This window comes from Artemia sp. Qi Xiang Cuo, chromosome 14 (assembly GCF_049724085.1).
Source record: "Artemia sp. Qi Xiang Cuo chromosome 14, ASM4972408v1, whole genome shotgun sequence".
In the NCBI taxonomy this organism is placed as follows: domain Eukaryota; kingdom Metazoa; phylum Arthropoda; class Branchiopoda; order Anostraca; family Artemiidae; genus Artemia; species Artemia sp. Qi Xiang Cuo.
In genome coordinates this window covers 38064421-38085487 of record NC_142807.1, presented here as the reverse complement: position 1 = coordinate 38085487, position 21067 = coordinate 38064421, and the positions used below count along the sequence as shown (strand labels likewise).

The window sequence follows — 21067 nt, the reverse complement described above, 5'->3', positions numbered from 1 at the left end:
TAGAAAATAGCGAGGATTTTGAGTTTCAAGATCTTTTAGAAATTATAAAAAAATTAAAACCAATAAAAGCCCCAGGCCCAGATGGAATCTTAAATTTAATTTTGAAAAAAAAATATGAATGTAATTGCACAAACTCTTTTGAAAATTTTAAACGCGTGTTTGAAAGTTTCGTATTTCCCTAAAGAATAAAAAAGGGCTAATGTGATTGTAATAAATAAAAAGGGTAAAAAAATGACGGTAATGCCCGATCGTATCGCCCTGTAAGTCTGCTTTCTACTTTAGGAAAAATTTTTGAGAAGTTAATAATGGGTAGACTGAATAATTTAAGTAATGATAAAAATTGGATTTCTGATTATCAGTTTGGTTTTTTGAAAAATAAAAGCATGGTAGATGCGGCTGATAATTTGGTGTCTATGATTGAAAAAAATAAAAAGAAGAAGTTATTTACATTGTGTATATTTTTTTTATATAAAATGGGCGTTCGATAATGCTTGGCATCCAGGAAGTATTAAAAATTTAAAGGAAAAAGAACGCCCTTCTGGCTTAATAAAATTAATTCATAGTTATCTAACAGATCGAAAAGTTGCACATGAAAATGGAAACTTACATTTACTAGAAAAGTCATGTCCACAAGGTTGAATTCTATGTGTTTTTCTTTGGCTTGTTATTATTAATGACATTCTTGAAATCAATATAAATGAAAATTGTTTGATTCAAGCATACGTTGATGACATATGTGCTATTATTACAGCAAAGAATGTAAGTACACTGGAAAAAGTAGCAAATAAGGTTTTCGAGAGTTTTGATAAGTGGGCAGTAAATAATAAATTAACATTTGACACATTAAAAACAGAGGTCGTCTTATTCACAAATAGACATAAAACACCCCATATAATCTAGTATTTGGAGGCGACATTATTGACGTTAAGGATAAAGTTCGATATTTGGGTGTAATTTTAGATAGGAAACTTCTTTGGACAGAACATGTAACATGCAGAATTAATGAAGCTAAGAAATATTCGAGTCGTCTTTTAAGCACGGCAATGATGACCTGGGGCTTAAAGCCTTTCGCTCTTAGAAAATTGTACAAGTCAGTAATTGAAAGTACTATTTTGTATGCTGCTCCAGTATGGATTGGGGCTTTAAGAAAAAAAAATATACAGAATATGTTACAGTCAGCACAAAGTTGTTCAACCCTTAGTATATCAAAGTCGTTTAGAACTGCTCAAAATCATGTTATTACAGCCCTTTCTGGTTTCCTTCCAATCGGTCTAAGAGCAATAGAACTGGCAGTGATGAGGTTTGTTAAAAAGGGATGTCCCTCTTTTTGGCCAGATATTGTGCATCCTAGTTTTCCTTTAAATAGATACTCCGTTGATCATAGCGTTTTTACCGATGAAAGAGTTGCTAGGAGTTGAGTTTCTGATGGAAAATTTTGTTTCACCTTTCCAACTGAACCTTAGTGTTTTAAAAAATGCTCTATATAATAAACGGTATTTAATATTTGAAAATTATATAAGTAGTTGGCCTGTTAGATTTTTCAAATGTAAAGAAGATTTGATTTGTGCACAAAAACTTGAACCAAGCTATATCTTAACTCAGTTTATAACAGGCCATTCGAAACTGAATTATTTTTTACATAGAATAGGCATGACGGATAGCGCAACGTGTGAATGTGGATGTATAGAAAACTGTGATCATGTCCTGTATGATTGTCCTTTTTATGTTCGTCAGAGGTTTAATATGATTTTTGAATTGAGAGAACATAATGTTAGCTTCCCTTTTGATTTAAGTTTGATAATTGGTGATTAAAATGTTAGGAACATAGTGAACAAATTCCTGTATAACACAAATAGATTTGATGTTTGAGGTCATTGAGAAAGTTTTCTGAGGAGTGTTTAGTGAATGTGTAGTTTTTTTGTTTTTTTTTGTTTTTTTTTGTAAGTATTTTAGTGTTTGTGTTTAAATTTAGTTATATAGTATTGTAGCGTGAAATACCTGCTTGGTGCAGTCACGTAATAAAATCATTCATCATACACTACACTGTCAAATTAGCCACCTGGTGGTATCCCTACAAAATCCCTAAAAAGGTCTAGCAAAGACATTATGACTACACTTTTCGTATTTCTTTGCTTTTAATTTAGGTAAAGATATATGCACACCAGATCATAAGGAGATGTGTTAAGAAAACAATTCTTACTTCATAATATGAAAACTTATCCTAGTTAACATATATTCCTGGGGAGCACCTTTATCCTCACTATTTCCTTGTTTTTTTTCAGTTTTTCTATCACATTTTTCACTTTTAAACAAACGCCCAAGAGCCATCTAGCTAATCTGACCTAACTTAACCTACATTTATGAATCTTTGCCTATTTGTATCTTTTTGGGGTAGATTTATAGGTGGCACAATAATTTAGGGGTAAATTTCTAGGTGGCAATATAATTTAGCTAAGATGAAAGTGAAAACATTGTTTGATGCCTTTCTTTATGCTCTTTCATAATACAATAATTACTTCTGTCACAAGTTGTATCTTGAGCCCTTAAAAGGCACCCAAAGGTATTTTATATGAATTTTGAAAGAGCATAAAAAAGCATCAAATGGTGTTTTCACTTTCATCCTAGCTGAATTATTCTTACTTTATAATATGCAATCTATTGTGTTTCTATCAATCTGATTATAATGTTTCCTTCCATTACTATCACATTTAAAATTATTTCAAATAATGTTTTCATTAAATATTCCAATCTATTTTGCACATGAATGAAAGAAAACCAGTTGACAAAGAGGAAATAAAGTACCATATCACAAAATGCAATAAACTAGAGAAATATATTATTAGGGCTATATCTGGGACCATCAAGGGTGTGAGAGGGTTTGTGATCTGTCACAAAACATCTAGACTTATGATATTTGAAAAGAGCATAAAATAAGGAACCAAATGATAGAGCTGCTACCTGTTTCATTTGTAATTTTTCGTTTAGAAGAGCTTTTAAACTACAATTTTACCTTTTTTCTGTAAAAATCTAGGTCAAGTGCTTTTTGGCTATCTTAGCAAGTTTATGAGTAAAATTTTAAATGAAGGGCTTAGTCTATTCTGGGAAATAATTGAGTTAGGTAAATAAAACTCTCGGGAATGGATTCAGAGCCTCACTGGCTCCCAGGAAGGAATTTTGACACACATATCTTAACCCCTTCTTTCTCCAAAAGGAGAGAGAAGGGGTGAAGATATCTCTGTAGAAAGTCTCAAAGTTTATTCTTTAGACATAGAAACCCAGGTCACCTAGAACAGAAAGGTAAGAATATTACATCCTTCCTCCTTTCCAAACTAGCTAGCTGAAACAAAATGTAATAAAAACAAATTTCATTCTAAATACTAAATACACTACCATAATACATTATTATATTTCTTTATGAGGAGGTGCTAGGCTTGCTCCTTTTTTTACAATGTTCACTTCACTTTAGAAAAGTGGGGGCAGGTAGGTTTATTCCTCTAGTTCACTGATTATCATTTCACAAGTTAAGCCTCTGGACTGGATTCACAGAGCAACCAGTACAGGTTATGTAGTGGTTATGATGGAGTTTTTTATGGGTCACATGACTGGTGCTTGGTACAGGTATGGGCCTGTTAAATGCTGGGCTATGAACAGAAGTAAGGGGTTTCAGATGGTTTTCATCTGGTGTACTGGGGATGGGGTAGATGTTGTTTCTGATAGACTTAGTGGTGTGGTTGGTGTATCTGCATGGAGGATATCTCCAGTTATGGTGGCCTGTGGTAACTGAGGTTGCTGACAGAATATTTTTATGTGGTGCCTGTTCCTTCTGTAGGCTGCTCTTTTGTTTCTCTCAACTATGTAGGATCTGGGATTCACATCTGCTCTTCTAACAATACCTGCCTGCCAGAGTTTACTGTGGATTTGGGCCTGTACTGATTGTCCAATTTGTAGGGGTTTTAGTTGCTTTGACTGTTGATCATAGTACTTGCTCTGGCATAACTGTTGCTTCATTTGATTCTGTTGAAACTGCTTGTGGTGAATGGTCTTTGGTACAAGCAATTCATTGGTGCATGGGACTATTGATCTGAGGCTACTGCTCATTAGCAATTGGGATGGGGAGGCCAGACCATCAACTGGGGTGTTCCTGTACTCTAGCAGTGCCAGCTCAAAATCGTTTCTAGCAATATTGATTTTCCTCAGGATATCTTTAGCTGTCTGTACAAACCTTTCTGCCAATCTGTTTGATTGGGGGAAATGCAGTGAGGATGTGGTCTGAGATATATCCCAATCTAATATAAATTTTTGGAAGACAGATGATGTGAATTGTGGGCCATTGTTGTTAATGAGCATACAGGGAATTCCATAACATGCAAAGTGCATTTTCAGATACAGTATGATTTGGTGAGCATATGCACTGCTTCCCACTCTATCAACTTCAAAAAATTAACAGTAATGAGGAAGTATTCCCCATTTTTGTAGAAGAGGCTGCAATCAATTTTCTCCCATGGTAAGTCAGGGATGTCATGTGGCATCAAGGGCTCTTTCTGGTTCGAATTCTGGAGCCTGGTGCATGCATAGCAGTGTTTGATATGTTCTTTGATATCTTTTGTCATCCTTGGCCAAAAAATGACTTTGCAAGCACAGAGTAGACTGAGCAGAAGGACAAGAAATAGATGGAGATATTGGAAGGTGGTCTGATAGTTGGAAGTCAGTAACAACGTAAACAGGTGACACTTGGAGATTTGCAGAAGAAACTACATGGTCAAGGTTCAACACATGACTTGAATGGTGTGTGTAAGTGTAATCAAGATCCTTTGGCAAGACTTTAAGCCAATTGTCAAAAATATTGGATAAAATAGAAGTATGCAATAACGAGGTGTAAGTTAAAGTACAGTTAAAATTTCCTATAATAATACAACACTTATCTAACCGGTGAATCATTGAAAGGCAAGATCCTAGTTTCTCACACGCAAAAGTAAATAAAAATTCTGATCGGTCATTGTAGTAATCTGTTGGTAGATACACGTTTACAATAACATACTTTCCTGGACGAACAGCAAGAAAAAAATCACATGAATCAAAGTTACTCGACCGGCCCGAGGCCCTAACAAGCATTGCAATACTACCCGAGGGGTGGCCATTGGAAGCAGATCGTTTAGCGGGCACCGCGTAGCTAGCAAAATTATCGTCAATTTTCAGAAGGCCTTTTTTCCAAACAAGAACATTTTTTCTGAACACAGAGAGGCACTGTTAGAGTGTGATTGCTTGATCCACAGCAAGAGCAAAGGGGCCGATTAGAGTACTGCGAGGCCAGATGCCCAGTTTTATAACACAAGAAACAACGCTTTGGGAGATAAACAAAGGCTTGTGCAGAAAGCTTTTCGTAGCCAACTTTCCCAGACACTTTCAAGAACTGATCCAGGTTTTGTTTCGACTCAAAGTAGACCTTGAGCACTCGGGACTTTCCACACTATGAAACTTTCACCGTTTCCCATATACTTACCATAATATTGTTTCTGATAGACTAAGTGGTGTTGCTGGTGTATCTGCATGGGGGATATCTTCAGTTATGGTGGCCTCTGGTAACTGAGGTTGCTGACAGAATATCTTTATGTGGTGCCTGTTCCTTCTGTAGGCTGCTCTGTTGTTTCTCTCAACTATGTAGGATCTGGGATTCATATCTGCTCTTCTAACAATGCCTGCCTGCCAGAGTTTACTGTGGATTTGGGCCTGTACTGGTTGTCCAATTTGTAGGGGTTTTAGTTGCTTTGACTGTTGATCATAGTACTTGCTCTGGCATAACTGTTGCTTCATTTGATTCTGTTGAAACTGCTTGTGGTGAGTGGTCTTTGGTACAAGCAATTCATTGGTGCATGGGACCATTGATCTGAGGTTTCTGCTCATTAGCAATTGGGATGGGGAGGCCTGACCATCAACTGGGGTGTTCCTGTACTCTAGCAGTGCCAGCTCAAAATCGTATCTAGCAATATTGATTTTCCTCAGGATATCTTTAGGTGTCTGTACAAACCTTTCTGCCAATCTGTTTGATTGGGGGAAATGCAGTGAGGATGTGGTCTGAGATATACCCCAATCCAATATAAATTTTTGGAAGACAGATGATGTGAATTGTGGGCCATTGTTGGTAATGAGCATACAGGGAATTCCATAACATGCAAAGTGCTTTTTCAGATACAGTATGATTTGGTGAGTATATGCACTGCTTCCCACTCTATCAACTTCGAAAAATCAACAGTAATGAGGAAGTATTCCCCATTTTTGTAGAAGAGGCTGCAATCAATTTTCTCCCATGGTAAGTCAGGGATGTCATGTGGCATCAAGGGCTCTTTCTGGTTCGAATTCTGGAGCCTGGTGCATGCATAGCAGTGTTTGATATGTTCTTTGATATGTTTTGTCATCCTTGGCCAAAAAATGACAGTGCAAGTACACTGTTTAGTTTTTTTTATACCCAGATGTTATGCGTGTATGCAGTTGAGGATGTCTTTGCAGGAGCTTTTGGGTATGATCAGACTAAAAGGTCTCCTATTAGTATGATTTGGTCTATGACCAGTAGATCATGCCAGATATTCCAGAATGGGGTGAGGGCTGCTAGGAGATTTCTTCTGGATGCTGGCCAACCACTTTTGATTGTCTTAGTCAGCTCAACCAATTGAGTGTCAGCTGCTATCTCTTGTTTGAGCCTTTTAAGTCAGAGAGAAGCTGCTGAATGGTTGGATTGACAACAGAATGCACATATGATTTGATCTCTTTTTGCATTTCTCCATCCTTTTCAGGGAGATACATGTGCAACTGGGCATCAGCAACTGGAATTTCCTTGCCTGGGTGGAATGTTATGGTGGAGTCATATGGTTGGATTCTTGGTAGCATCCACTGGAGTTTTGGTGACGAATTTGATATTGGGTAATCCAGGGTCACTTGGAGAGGCTTGTGATCTGATATGATTATGAACTTCTGGCTGTAGAGGTACTGGAGGTAGTGTATGCAGCTGTAGAGGACAGCATATAGTTCCTTTTCTATCTGGGAGTAGTTCTGCTTGGTGGCGTTCAACAAGCATAATGCAAAGGATGTTGACTTGCAAAGGAGGTGGCTCCTAGGCCAAACTTCAAAGCGTCAACTTGTTGCTTGATGTTCCCTGCTTTTGGATCCAAAAATGCCAATGAGCTGCAAATGGATTCTTTGATGTTGTTGAACAATATATTGTGTTGTGGCTCCCACTTGAGCTGTTGTTGTTTTGCCAGGTCACGTAGTGGCTGATTTAGTGATGCTAGATTGGGGATGTACCTTGCTAGGTAGGTCATCATTCCCAGTATAGTCTGTAGTTCATCCTTGGTAGATAGGGCTCTCATTTCTTTCAGTGCACTTTTGTGGGTCTGGGTGGATGCCACCTTTTGATATTATGTGTCCAAAGTATGGTATGCTGTCGCACCCAAACACACATTTTTTCAGGTTGAATTTTCCAGTCCTTTCATATGTTCTGATTAATGCACTGCAAACATTTGCGTTGTGCTCCTCTATGGTTTCCCCAGTATTAATGATGTCATCAACTATGACAGAAAAACCTTTGATGCCTTCAAATGCCTCTTCCATGCAGTGTTGAAATTCATCCTGCACTGAAATCAACCCAAACGGCATGCGTTTGAACATATATTGGCTGTATGGAGTGTTAAATGCTGTGAGTTGAGATGATTCGTTGTCAAGGACGTGAGACCAATATCCATGACGGTGTCCAGCTTAGTGAAAAATTTAGCACTGTAGTGTTTTAGTATTGCTTCATCAAATGTGGGCATTGGGTGGTGGGGTCTTTTGATGGCCTTGGTTGGGTCCTGTGGGTCAATGCAGACCGGGAGGCTTTTGTCAGGCTTTTCAACCACAACTGCAGCATTTACCCAATCTGTGGGGTAAGTAACCTTTTTGATGACCCCAAGGGCTTCCATCTTATCTAGTTCCTTCTTGAACCAATTTTAGAGGGATGTTAGGATGTGTCTGGCCGGTACAGCCTTAGGTTCGGTTCCTTCTTTGAGTGTTATGTGACACTCACCTTTGAGCTCTCCTATACCTTGGAATGTCTTTGAATTCCTCTATGAATGGGGTTGGTTCTGTCACAGTATCAGCTTAATTAATTTTAGTTTTTTGCTGGTTTCACAGCCTAGGACTGGCATCTTCCACTATGAAGAAGGGCTGTGTCTCAGTGCATCTGTTGGTGTATGCACAGTTAAGGCTGCTAACGCCAAGCGTTGGGATCTTCGCTCCCCCAAATTAGTAAGGATTTGTAGCGTCTCATTGACTTTGGGCCTTAGTTTGAGAGTATTAAAAAGTGTTTCAGGTATGATGTTGGCCTGTGCACCCGTGTCAATTTTGAAAGTGATACTTATGTGTTCATTGATTGGGAGCTTCACGTATGGTTGATCATCGCCTTTGTCCATGTTTATAGTGTCAATGAAGAGCTCATCATTGCTGTCGGGTTGATGCTCGTATGCTAGATGTTGTTGATTTATTACGTTCACCACCTTTTTGCTGCTTTTGCATACCTTTGCAAAGCAGCTTGGTTACTGCATATTTTTCCTTTTGCAGGGAATTTGTGGGAAGGTGAATAATCCCCTCCACAGAAATAGTATTGTCTTACTGGTGGGGCATGGTTTGATTTCTTTGCCCTCCTGACAAAATCCACTTCATGCTTTATGCATGTTTCTTGATAAGCTTGGCTGCATCATGTATTTGGCTATGACATTGTCCTGAGCTGCACCTGGGTTTCTGTATGTGTTTTAGATTGGAACCTGCTTGGAGGAGTTTCTCTCTGACTTTTGCTGAAGAGACACCACATGCAAGTTGTTCTCTTACCATTTCATTTCTCATGGCTGTTGTGGAATATGCACATTCACGAGCCAAAAGATTCAGATCAGTTATGTATTGATCCACTGGTTCACCATCTTGTTGATCGTGTTTATGAAAGAGATTCCTGTTCTTCAGCTGTAATTGTAAAGGTACTAAAAATGTATCGCCCTTTATCTCCAAGCCAGATCAGCAGGAAGGTTTATTGCACTTTTTCTGTCTTTCCACTAAGGGGTCCTTGGAACATCAGCTTTGCGTGATTCTTAAATCTTGTCCATGCCTCTTTGAGGTTATCACTTGTCGAATCCATTGCAGGGTATCGTTGGCTTCCATGTTGTTTTAGAGGATCTGACACCTTGTAGAAAGTCTCAACGTTTAGTCTTTAGACATAGAAACTCAGGTCACCTAGAACAGAAAGGTAAGAATATTACACCTCTACAATTCTTCTGTTACAAATATGAAACCCTTTGAAATAGATCTAATACTCAAATGAGGGACAAGGAAAGTGATTTGAGCTTTGTACATTTACTAAATTCTGATTTGTAGGGTTTTAAAGACTTGTAAATGTATTTCTTAAAGTTAAAAAAAGTGACAATCCTTAAAATCAAGCTGAAATACTAGGAATTGTGATTTCAAAAATTAGAGCAAATGAAAAAGAGACTGAAAACCCAAATTAAGGTAATATGCTTTTTGTCAAAATTTAGGTAGTTATAGACTTGTCCTAGAAAAAAGGAAAGAATAGAGATAATAGCGTGACAACGTACTCCAAGATTGTATTTAGGCCCTGTATTGATTCCTGAAAGCTCATTTGCTTAACTAAGCCACATTCTAAGGTAGCAAGAAGTCCTTTGACTAAAACTTTACCATTAGTTGAGTTAGGTGAATGATACTTTCAAGGATGGATCCAGAGCCTTGGTAATGCTCCAGGAAGGTATTTTAAGACTATATACTTCAAATGACCTTTGAAGTCATTGGCGTTATGTAAGTGAAACCTTCAGAAATAGATTTACAGATCAAATGAGGCACAAAGAGAGTGCTTTGAACCTCAATATATTTGCTAAATCCTGATTTCAAGGTTTAAAATATTTGTAAAAATATTTTCTTATATTTTAACAAAGCTCTGATTTGGCTTAAATTTTTGCTAAGACTATGGGAAGTCAAAGTGCCTTTTAAAAAACTAGAACCAATGAAAAAAAGACTAAAAAGATAAGATTAAGATAAAGTAGTTTTTGGTAAAATTTAGATATATACTTGTCATTTTTATAATCTTCTAAGACATAGAAATCGGGAAAGGATGGAGATAGCAGCTTGACATTACCTTCCTAAGGTAAATTTTAGGCCTTTGATTTATCCCTGAAAGTTTCATTTACCAAGCTTAACTGTTTTCCAAGTTTGCAAGCCTTATCTAGTAGCCAAGTATGCAATAGCCCCTTATTCTTTTATAGGCTTCTAGACCCTTATAACTTCACCTTTTCTTTTTAAAATTTAATTTTATTACAGGTAACAGTAGTGCAAGACTATGTTTACACTAGGCATGATAAAAGCAAATGCATAATAGGCTTAGTATTTGATTGTTTATACTTTCAAAACATAATAATTGCTGCTGTTGTAATTTTATCCCAGTCCTACTCCTCTGAAGGTCAAGATTTAATCCTATCAATAGCCTGTTAGTGTTGTAAAATGACTGTAAAATAATTTTGGACAATTGTTTTGTGAAAAAAACTTCAACTTTTGTTCTCTTTACTTGATTCTTGTTTTGTCACAGTTGATTCAATTTGTAAGTAAATGGGTTGAAACAGGGAGACATATTGGCAGAATACATGGAACATAAATAATTTGGGCTATAAATTTGCACATCACGGGGGGGGGGGGTAAAGTATAGCAGAGCTGCATGCTAAATGTATTAGCTATAATTATTCTGCATATTCTGAAGTAAGAATTGTCTTCTTAACACATTTCCTTCCCCATAGCCCCTAATCTAGACCTTGCCCAAATTTTTGCTTATAGACCTTATAAATCATGGCTGTAAAGGGAAATAAAATTCTTGGTTACAGTCTTAACTTTATAAAAGTAAGGCCTTAGATTATATTTAACCACACTCAGAATCTTATTTCAGGCAATGTTTAAACATTTTAAGGTTCTAATAACCCATACTGTAATACAGTTTATTTTTCCAAAATGCTTTGTCCAACAAAAGAGACTGAAGTCAGATGGCCTTTTAGACCAGGTAATAATGCTATAGACCTTGGGCCAAGTGATATTGCTTTCTGAAATTGTTTTAGTCAAAGGATTACATAAACTAATCTTTAAAAGAGAATAATCACATGTAAATAAGGTGATATACTGCAAGAGAAGGGCTTGTTGAATACCAATTTATCACTTAATCACAAATGCCTCACAATAAAAATTAATCAGTGGAGTTAACAATTCCATTATATTCTTTGCCATGCTGCGCATACAGTAAAAGTCACAATTACAAAATCATACTCAAACCTGTTTCTCCCAGCCTCTGTGTGATTTTGCATGTTTTAAACTTCAAGGCACCATAAAATATGTCAGTGGAAAATATAAAATACCATACCCAACTTTACTGTGACCAATTTTACCATTTTGCAGCACTACTCAATGTACAAATGTTGGCTGATTTTATTGGTCTACCATATTTTTTGGCTTATTTCTCATTAACTGTTGGTCGTTAATGCCAATTGAAATAAAATGAAACTTCTGTATGTGGCCACAGGACTAAAATATACTTGTGTTTAATTTTGTTAATTCCCTTCAAATTCTGAAAGTTATTGTAAGGATCATATTGCTTTCCCTTAAGATGTTTGAATTCATATACATATTTTAATTAAATGTGTCTGGAGTGTGTGAATTTATTTAATACCAAAATACTGCTCACAGGCGGAGAGCCCCAGTACAGGGGAAAAGTTTCAATCTTAAATGATTAAGATTCTACTTGAGCTTTTTAGTGTTTTTGACATCTTTGCTAACTTTTTTGACATTTTAGTATTTTTTTACTGACCAGCTCTATTATGTTTGTTTTTTCTCATGCTTTGTATATTGATTCTAAAGTTCAAACTTAACCCATCTGGGCTTCTGATAGACATTTTTCAGAAATAAATATTATCTTATGGCTTAGACCTATAGCCAGGGATTAGGAAGGAGAGATTTATGGCACAATTACAACAGAAGTGATTATTATGTTTGGAAAGAATGTTGCAAAAACAAATTTAATGCTATTACTCTTTTGTTGGTACTTTAGCTTATTTAGAAGGGTAGTCTGGTAGTCTTACCTTACTATATACATGGCTTAAAAGTAATCAAATTAGCAAAAAAGCGTATAGTAAAATCGAACAGTTTGTGGTAACAAACTGTAAGTAAGGAGTGATAATTGGTATCAAAAATAGAATTTTGATACCAATAATATATAAAAAGAAATGGCTTATTATGCTGTTTCCAAATATACAAGTTTCATTAAGTTTAGTGTTACCCATCACAGGATACAAGCCTGTGAAAATTTGCCGGATTTTCGAAAAAGGGTGAAACAACCGCTAAAAGTCAAATAATCCTAATGAAAATCACACCAGCAGATTGAACATATCTCAGAACCCTACTGTAGAGGTTTCAAGCTCCTATGTACAAAAATGTGGAATTTTCTATTTTTTGCCAGAAGAAAGATTACAGACGTGTGTTTATTTATTTATTTTTTCCCCAGGGGTGATTGTATCAACCCAGTGGTCTTAGAATATCGGGAGAGGGCTCTTTTGAACGGAAATTCAAAGTTCTAGTGTCCCTTTTAAGTCACCGAAAAGATTGAAAGGCCAGTAGGCCCCCTTCCACGCCCTTTTTTCCAAAATCGTTTGATCAAAGTTTTGAGATATCCATTTTGTTCAGCATAATTAAAAGGCTCATTAACTATGCATTTGGAGATAACATGACTCCCCACAGCCCCTGGGGTAAAGTATTTAATTTAAAAAATTTGCCCATTGTTTTTGGTATTTGTTATTGGGAAGTATGCATACATTTTTTAGGGGGGGGGGGGTGAATTTTCTGCCTTGGAGGAGATTGTTGAGGGGGTTTACTTTTCAGGGGAAATTTTTCACTGGGGGAGTTTCCCAGAATTCCTATACAATTTTTTTTTTATATGTCTTCGTTTCTTAGACCACACTGCTTTTCCATTTACAAAAAATTAACTAAGAAAAACGGGTTTTAATTTTTATAAAACAGCGAACAGAATAAAATAAACACTTAATTAAACAAACATACTCCGAATATTTTGGCCCCACGTCCGGGAGCCTTTCTCAACGGAAAAAAAAGAAAAGAAAAAAAAATTAAACAAAAAATGTTCTTTTTAAAAACCTTAACTTACATCAAAATAAAAACATACTAAACACATAAAGAGAGAGAGAGAAAAAAAACAACAACAACAAAAGAAAAAATATAAATAAATAGGAAACAAAACTCACATATTAAATAAACACTTCCGTTTTTTTCCGTTGAGAAAGGCTCCCGGACGTGGGGCCGAAATATTCGGAGTATTTTTGTTTAATTAAGTGTTTATTTTATTGTATTCACTGCTTTATAAAAATTAAAACCCGCTTTTCCTGCTTAATTTTTTGTCTTAGTTTCTCTTTGCCGCCTCAATTTTACGCGTGGAGATATTAAGGGTAATTGTCCGGAGTAAATTTTTACCAGAATTGAAACGTCTAGAGGATATTTCCATGGGGAGGGGGATTTTTTTATGGAGGTGGAGACAGATTTTCTGGCATTATGTAAAACACAATCAGAAATTAAATGAAAAAAAAAGTTTTTTCAACTGAAAGTAAGGAGCAACATTAAAACTTAATAAGTTATGGAAATTATTGCGTATATGAGGTGTTTTGCCCCCTCCTCAACACCTTTCTCTACGCTTAAGTTTGAATTTTGTCCCAATGCTCAAGAACTTGTGAAACACAAGGATTGTTTAATTAGAACAATAAGAATGTTTTTTAAAGTGCTAAAAACTTTAGCATGAAGAGCAAGGTGTTGAGGAGGTGGCAATCCCCCATATATACGTAATAATTTCTGTTCGTTCTATGTTTTAATGCTGCTTCTTACTTTCATTTGAAAAAAACTTGTTTTTTCTTATTTAATTCTATTTTAGGGCACATTGCTTTTTTGGAAAGTTGCTGGAATAGATGAATGAAACGTTGAAATAGAGCAGATAATTGTGTTGTAAATTTGACTAGATTCTGATATGAGTTTGCCTGCTTCAGGATGGAGCTAAAATTGATTTTACTGGAACATTGGCAAAAACAGCATCATTTACATTTCCAAGAATTATTTAATAGTCCAAAAACAGCCCAAGCTCTATGCCTATTCAAAGGAATTAAGACTCACTGGTCACAGCAGTTCATAATACAAATTTGAAAAAAATAATAAACAAAACACAGTAAACTTTTTGACATTTGAAACAGTTCAAAACGTATTAAAACAAATAAAATGAATTATAAGAAAATTATGAAAATCTTTATGTTTCTGGGATTATATCATTGCTATCTTGATGCCAATTCTTTTATATTTAATCAGCCCTATAGTGCAAGACAAAGGAAAAGAATATAAGAAAGATTTACATACCCTTAGAACCGTGGCTTGTAATTTCCTTTAATTTGAAGCACAAGCGTTTGATTTGTCTTTGGTTACAGAAGATCTTTGTCTTTGTTTCCGTTCATAGTAAGTGAAACAAAGCGCAATCTGTTGCCATTAACAGTTATTTCTTATCCATGCTCAAAGCTTTTTCTAACACGGGGTATCTGAGACTATAGGAAACTTGATCACCCCTGTAATTAGCAGAATTTGGGCTAGCAATGTACGGATTATTACTTGTGTTAGAATGTCCAGCCGAGCGCCTTGAACACTTCTGGTCGGTTGGACAGAGTGATCAATTACCAACAATGTGGTTCAATGATTTGCAGTAACATCTAGGAGGTATTTTCTGGTAAGGTTTAATTCTAAAAAACTCATATCCCAAACGCAAACCATCATTCTTAGCTTTATTCAAGGCACCTTCGTCAAGAACCAAGGCACCTTGGTCAAGGTGCCTACCTTTGGGCAGGCACCGGGGGGTTCCGGCCCCTCGATCAGGGATTGGCGTCCCTGCCCCTAGCCGAGCCGAAGAAACCGGTTAGGCAGTGGCCTAGTAAGTCGCTCCCGTAGAAAAAGAATATCCTAAAGAAACGTCAGTGAAAAGCTTTGGATCAAATCCAAATATGATGAAGACCCATGAATGCCCCTCGACCAGATTTCTGAACGCAAATAAACCAGTACGAATTGGATTTTGGAACATAAGGACCATGTAGGCTCTTTCAAAAACTGAACAAGTTCTACAAGAGTGCGGAAACTTTCGGCTTGACATCCTTGCAGTGACCGAAGCACAATGGAAAGGCTGCGGAGAAAAGAAGCTCAAAGTAGTAAACAGCAACATGACTTATACAGTACTGTACTGCGGAAAAGCGGACAGACATGCAGCTGGAGTCGGAGCTGTATTGAACCCAAATGCAGCAAAATCTCTCTGCTCGTGGAAGCCGATTAACGACAGAATCCTGTATACACGATTTACATCTAAACATGCAAAGCTGTCGCTAATGCATCTGCTATGCACCAACAAATGATGCCGATGAAGCCTCGAAAGACGATTTTTATGAAACCCTTCAGTCTGTCCTAGACTCTATCCCTCTCCATGACGTCACTTGCTTGGCAGGCGACCTAAATGCGAATGTTGGTCAGGACTGATCTTATTGATCCCAGGTGTTGGGACATCACGGACTTTGGACTGTCAACGAAAATGGTGAAGTCTTGTCAGCTTTGCCATGTCGAACGACCTGTTGATAGGAGGTACATTATTCGAGCACAAAGATATCCACAAGTATACATGGACATCCCCAGACAAAACTGTCAAAAATCAGATTGACCACTTTCTGATCCGACGACGGTGGAGAACTAGTCTGAAAGACGCGAGGAGTTACAAAAGTGCGAACTTCGGGTTGGACCATGAACTTCTTGTAGCAACACTCAAGTTGAAACTCCGCTCCAACAAATCTCGAAAACCAACAAAATTGCCAAGAAATTTTGACGTGGAGAACCTCAAAGACAAGGATGTTAGGAGACAATTCAGCATTAATCTGTCGAACAGATTCGAGGCACTTGCTGATATACCACAAGACGTGGAAAAACCTTGGACGATTATGCAACAGAACTACACAGAAACTGCTGAAGAAGTTCTTGAGTTTAAAAAGTCAATAAAGGAACAGTGGATATCCCAGAAGGCATGGGACTTGATCGAAGACTGCAAGAAAATAAAACAGAGTACGCTCAGTAATGATCCCTCTTCTGACGTCATGAAAGGCATAGCGTATAAAGAAGTGGACAGAGAAGTGAAGAAAAGTGCTAGATTAGACAAGCGATAGCACCTCAATGGGTAAGCAAGAATGGCAGAAGAAGTAGCCCGACGTGGTGACACGAGAGCTGTGTACCGCCTAGCTAAAGAAATCGTTGGGATGACCAACGTATAAGATGGACCAGTAAAAGAGGAAAACGGAAGACTGCTAATCAATCCAGATGACCGGAAAAATAGATAGGCGGATTACTTCAAAAGCCTTCTCAACCGCCCATCCCCTTCTGTTCCACCAGATATTCCGGACAGCCCATTTTTTGGATCTCCTCATTAACGAAGACGAGCCAACGGCGGATGAGATCCTTTCAGCCTCGAATAAGCTGAAAAATGGAAAATCTCTAGGTAGTGACCGTAAATCTCGAGAAATAGTCAAGTCATCGATCCTCAGGTCCCTTTCGTAATGGCTGGGCTTCTTTTCCCTCGTCTGGCAAAAAGAAAAAGTCACCAAAGACTGGAAAGCAGGAACCATTATTAAATTGTTCAAAAAAGGAGACGCGACAATCTGTGGCAATTACAGAGGCATCAACCTCCTCTCGAGACCCGGAAAACTCTTCTGCATAATCATCCTGACAAGACTTCAAGCTTCCTTAGACCCGCATTTACGCGAGGAGTAAGATGGTTTCCGACCAAAAAGATCTTGCGCCGATCTGATATTCATACTGTGCACCATGCTTGAAGAATCATACGAATGGAGACTACGTCTCTATATATTGTTCGTTGACTTTGAAAAAGTGTTTGACTCAATAGACCACCCAATACTGTGGAGGATCCTGATCTTCTACGGTATTCCTGAAAAGCTGGTTCGTCTTGTCATAGCAATGTACGAAGACACGGAATAATGCGTGAGAAACTCCTAAGGAAATACAAGATATTTCAAAGTGATGACAGGTGTCAAACAAGGATGCGTATTGTCTCCATTCCTGTTTATTCTCATAGTGGACTACATATTAACACAAATTGATGAATACACGATCAAAATTGCAGGCAGACTAGTCCAAGATCTCGACTTTGCAGACGATGTTGGATTGATGGAGAAAGAGAAAAATAAACTTCAAGACTTGTTATGCAAGTTAGCAGAAAGAGCCGAGCAGTTTGGGTTACATATCAACGCCCCCAAAACCAAAGTGATGTCAACCACTAACTCACCGTTGAATATCCAGTTGGGGACTGAAAGCATAGAGCAAGTCATCGACTTCTATTATCTTGGTGGCACCGTCTCGTTTAGTGGCGATTCCGAAAAAAGCTGAGAACACGAATGGCCCTGGCCAGCTCGGCATTTCAACGACTTCGACCAGTCTAGAGATCAGTGAAGTACTCACTCGAGCTAAAACTTCGCCTTTTCAGAAGCAACGTCCTTTCGATCTTAACGTACGTGATGGAATGTTTAAAACTCACAGCTGAGCAGGAAAAACGACTCACTGCGTATAAAAACAACTGTCTTCAACGTATCCTGAATATTAACTGGAAGGATAAGATAACAAACTTGGAAATTCGCCACTACACAAACCAGCCTCGAGTCGCTGATGGCGCTATCTTGGCCATGCTATCCGTATGCCAGGATCGAGACTACCAAATGTGCTTCTCCAGTGGCAACCAGACGACACGCGTTGGCGAGGAAGCCCCAAAAACACGCTTCGCAGGACATATGAGCGGGACAAGAGAGCCCTTCATGCATCCTTAATCCCAGAGTGGGAGGACATCTACGCCGCAGCTCATTTGCGGGATGATTGGAGGCTGTTAACGGATGCCCTGTGTGTCTCTGGAGGTAAAGGAGGAGCTAAGGTCTAAGGTAAGGGTCCTTAGTCAAGGAATTTGAGATGGAAGAATGTGAAATTCTTATTTTCATTGCTTTAATAAGACTGGGAATCTTATTAATGAGCTCTGGTTTTAGCACACCAATAGAAATGTCACTCAAAATACCGTGTATTTTTCGATTAAGAACATAAGTGGACACATTTAGCTGAGAAGTAGCAGTTGTGGCGAGAGACTCAGCTGAGGCTTTATCTAGGGTTCGAAATACCCATATTTTCTTGACAGGGTTGAGTCTCACACTTGCGACACCGTCATGGTCGTAAGGATATCAAGGATCTATTTGCGCTCAATAGGATCTTTGAGGTCGGTAGGTGAGCTTTTCAGAATAACTTCATAGGACGGTTTCGAAGAGACAGAACGCTCACGCACTGACGACGGAAGAAGTCCGATTGTTCTGGCAGGATAGCTCTTACACAGTCAGTTAAAGAACATAACTTGACAGACAGGAGTTTACATGGTAACTCAGTGCAAAATAAGCATCGGCAGGAATGAGGGTAACTTCAATGGGGCGACGGATAACAAAGTATAGCAGACCAATATCATCAGCATCACAGTTTGTGATAGCGCCAATAATATCAGATACACTATTGATAACCGCGTTTCCACCCACTCTCTTCAGCTGAGATTCCCCAGGATAGCAAAACTGGAAGATTTGTTCCCTTGCTTTGGAAACCTGGGTGAGCATAAAAATTCAGATATGTATTTCTTCACAATATCTGTAGAGAAGGTTTTTTCGATACTATTTTGTATAAAGTTCAGAACGGGGCTGTATACAATATCCCGGCGGTACATGCCATCACAATAGACTCTCAAGTGAGAAAAACAGATGACGCTGCTTCACAGAAAATCACAGATAGCTTGTAACGTCTGTAATTATTTTTGCAGAAAGTAAGGCACTTGAGCACAATTCAAGACAAGGTTTTTTTTTGTGTATAAACAGTTCACAGTCAGTCTTTAGAACATGCGTCTTATGCCATCTAATTCAATAAAGTAATATTATCAAAGAATTCGAAAAGTTGATTTTACTTGAAAATAACACTCGAAAGCAACACTTGCCGCTAGATAGCACTCTGAAGTTAATGGTAATCTCTTTTTGTTTCAAGTTTGGCTTGATAATTTGTTTTACGTTCTGTTCGTTTTAGGGGCCATTGTAACATATGTTCGTTTTAATTTTAAATTGTTTCATGACTGTTTCTGCTTAGCTTGGGTGTTAATGTCGCTTTTTACTTTTTTGTGTGCCGTTTTGAAAATGCTTTGTTAAAACTAAGATTATTATATGTTTAATCTTCCAAAAGAATTCGCAAATGAAGAAAGTGAATGAAGAAAACACATTGCTCAAAAAGAACAGATAAGAATCGAGAAAGCGGGCCACTTTGCTTATTAAATGCGAAAAGGTTTTCGTTTTATTTCAGTAAGGTAGCCCGTGTCGTTCCATTTCACTGGTAGAAATTCTCCTCGGTTGAATTTTCTTTTTGTTCTCAAGATTTTCGTTTGTGTCTATCATGTTTCACCAGTATACTTATTTACCAGTCTTAGAACTTGTTTTTGCAATAAATAGTAGAACTTTGGATGCGATAACCACCGCTGGACACCGTTTCTTTTGCCTCGGTAAGAAATAGAAGAATTTAGGATCCATAGACCACCGCTAGACACCTCTTGTTTGAACAGGGCAATTACTACAGGTCAAACCAAGCAGAAGGCAAACCTAACTGAAAATGATATTACCTTCTTTGCATATTAATCTTCAAAAGGATATTCAATTCACTATTTTATTTAAATCAAAAGATCGTATAACACAAAAATAGAAGAAACACAACAGATCTATAAACATAAAAAAAATATAATGTTCATATAGTTTACCCAATGTCAGGAGGCTCATATAATTTTTTGTCTAGTAGGCAGCAAAAGAAGTAAAATAGTGGCATATAATTCCCCGACTAGTTGATTATCTTCATTATCAGGATATATATCCTGAATCAGGAAACATTAACTGACAACATTGTTGAGGTAAACCTTTCCTTCATTATCTAGACTTATTCCCTTGTACCAAATAAATCGTAAAGAAAAAGAAAAGCATATAAAAACTTGCTATTTGTACATCAAAACTCATAAATACAAGTGCAACAACAACTGCATCTATTGTGGGTGTAAAAAGATCAGCTAATCTATCCTTACCTATCTAGCTTGTGCTGTCGCTAGAGAGGTAACCATCTGACAATGGATCTGCCTACAGCTGACAAGAGAATGAAAAGGAAAGCTCACTAAGGATTTCAACCCTGTATGTTTTTTTTTATTATTTTTCCTTCATATTAGTGTTACTGTTTGATTATTTTTGTTCGTTTTCTTTATTTTCAAAAGTTGTTATGTTTTATCAAATTTTTGAATATTTCAATATACTCTTATTTTAGAATAATTATCTTCCAAAGTATCCAGAAAGTAACGATAAAGAACAAGAAGAAACTTTGAATATGCTCTTCAACTCTGCCTGTTTCCAGTTTGGGAATCCTTTAGAAGAATTTGTTTCAATGTTATGGGAAGGATGGTTCAAGCCCTGTAGTCCTCCTCTTCTCGAATTACAAAAAAAAACTCAAAAAGTTCTGAAAAGGTGAGTGCTTACTATATCTTGTAAAATTTTCTAGTTCTGGATTCAGGGCTAAGCAATTTTCCTTTTTTTTTTTATAGCCTACCCAATGTCGACAAACAAAACGTAGGGATAACAGATTTTTCACAGACTGCCAAGATCCCTCAACGTTGATTAGTCATTTGGAATGGACTGGGAAATGAACTAAAGTTATTAAGAGGAGGGGTAGGCATATATGCAGGAGAAAGGGAGAGGGGCTTTTTGCCCAGCCCCTTAGCAATCTCAAAATTTTACAATTTCCCCTTAAATTTTATCTCCTTCAACAGGAACTAGCCATCGCTCTTTTAAATGGAGTGTCACTATTTTGCAGGGGAAAAAGATATAGTTATAAATAA

The 21067-nt window shown here is 37.4% G+C and overlaps 1 protein-coding gene across 1 annotated transcript in view; it reads left to right on the top strand.

Moving 5' to 3' along the window:
* Window positions 1–21067, top strand: part of LOC148944436 (nuclear factor related to kappa-B-binding protein-like) — a 62131-nt gene that overhangs the window by 18622 nt on the left and 22442 nt on the right. Inside the window, exon 2 of the mRNA XM_089099927.1 lies at window positions 20500–20696. Within this exon, the coding sequence (XP_088956053.1) occupies window positions 20500–20696 (197 nt within the window). The remainder of the gene's footprint in view (window positions 1–20499; window positions 20697–21067) is intronic.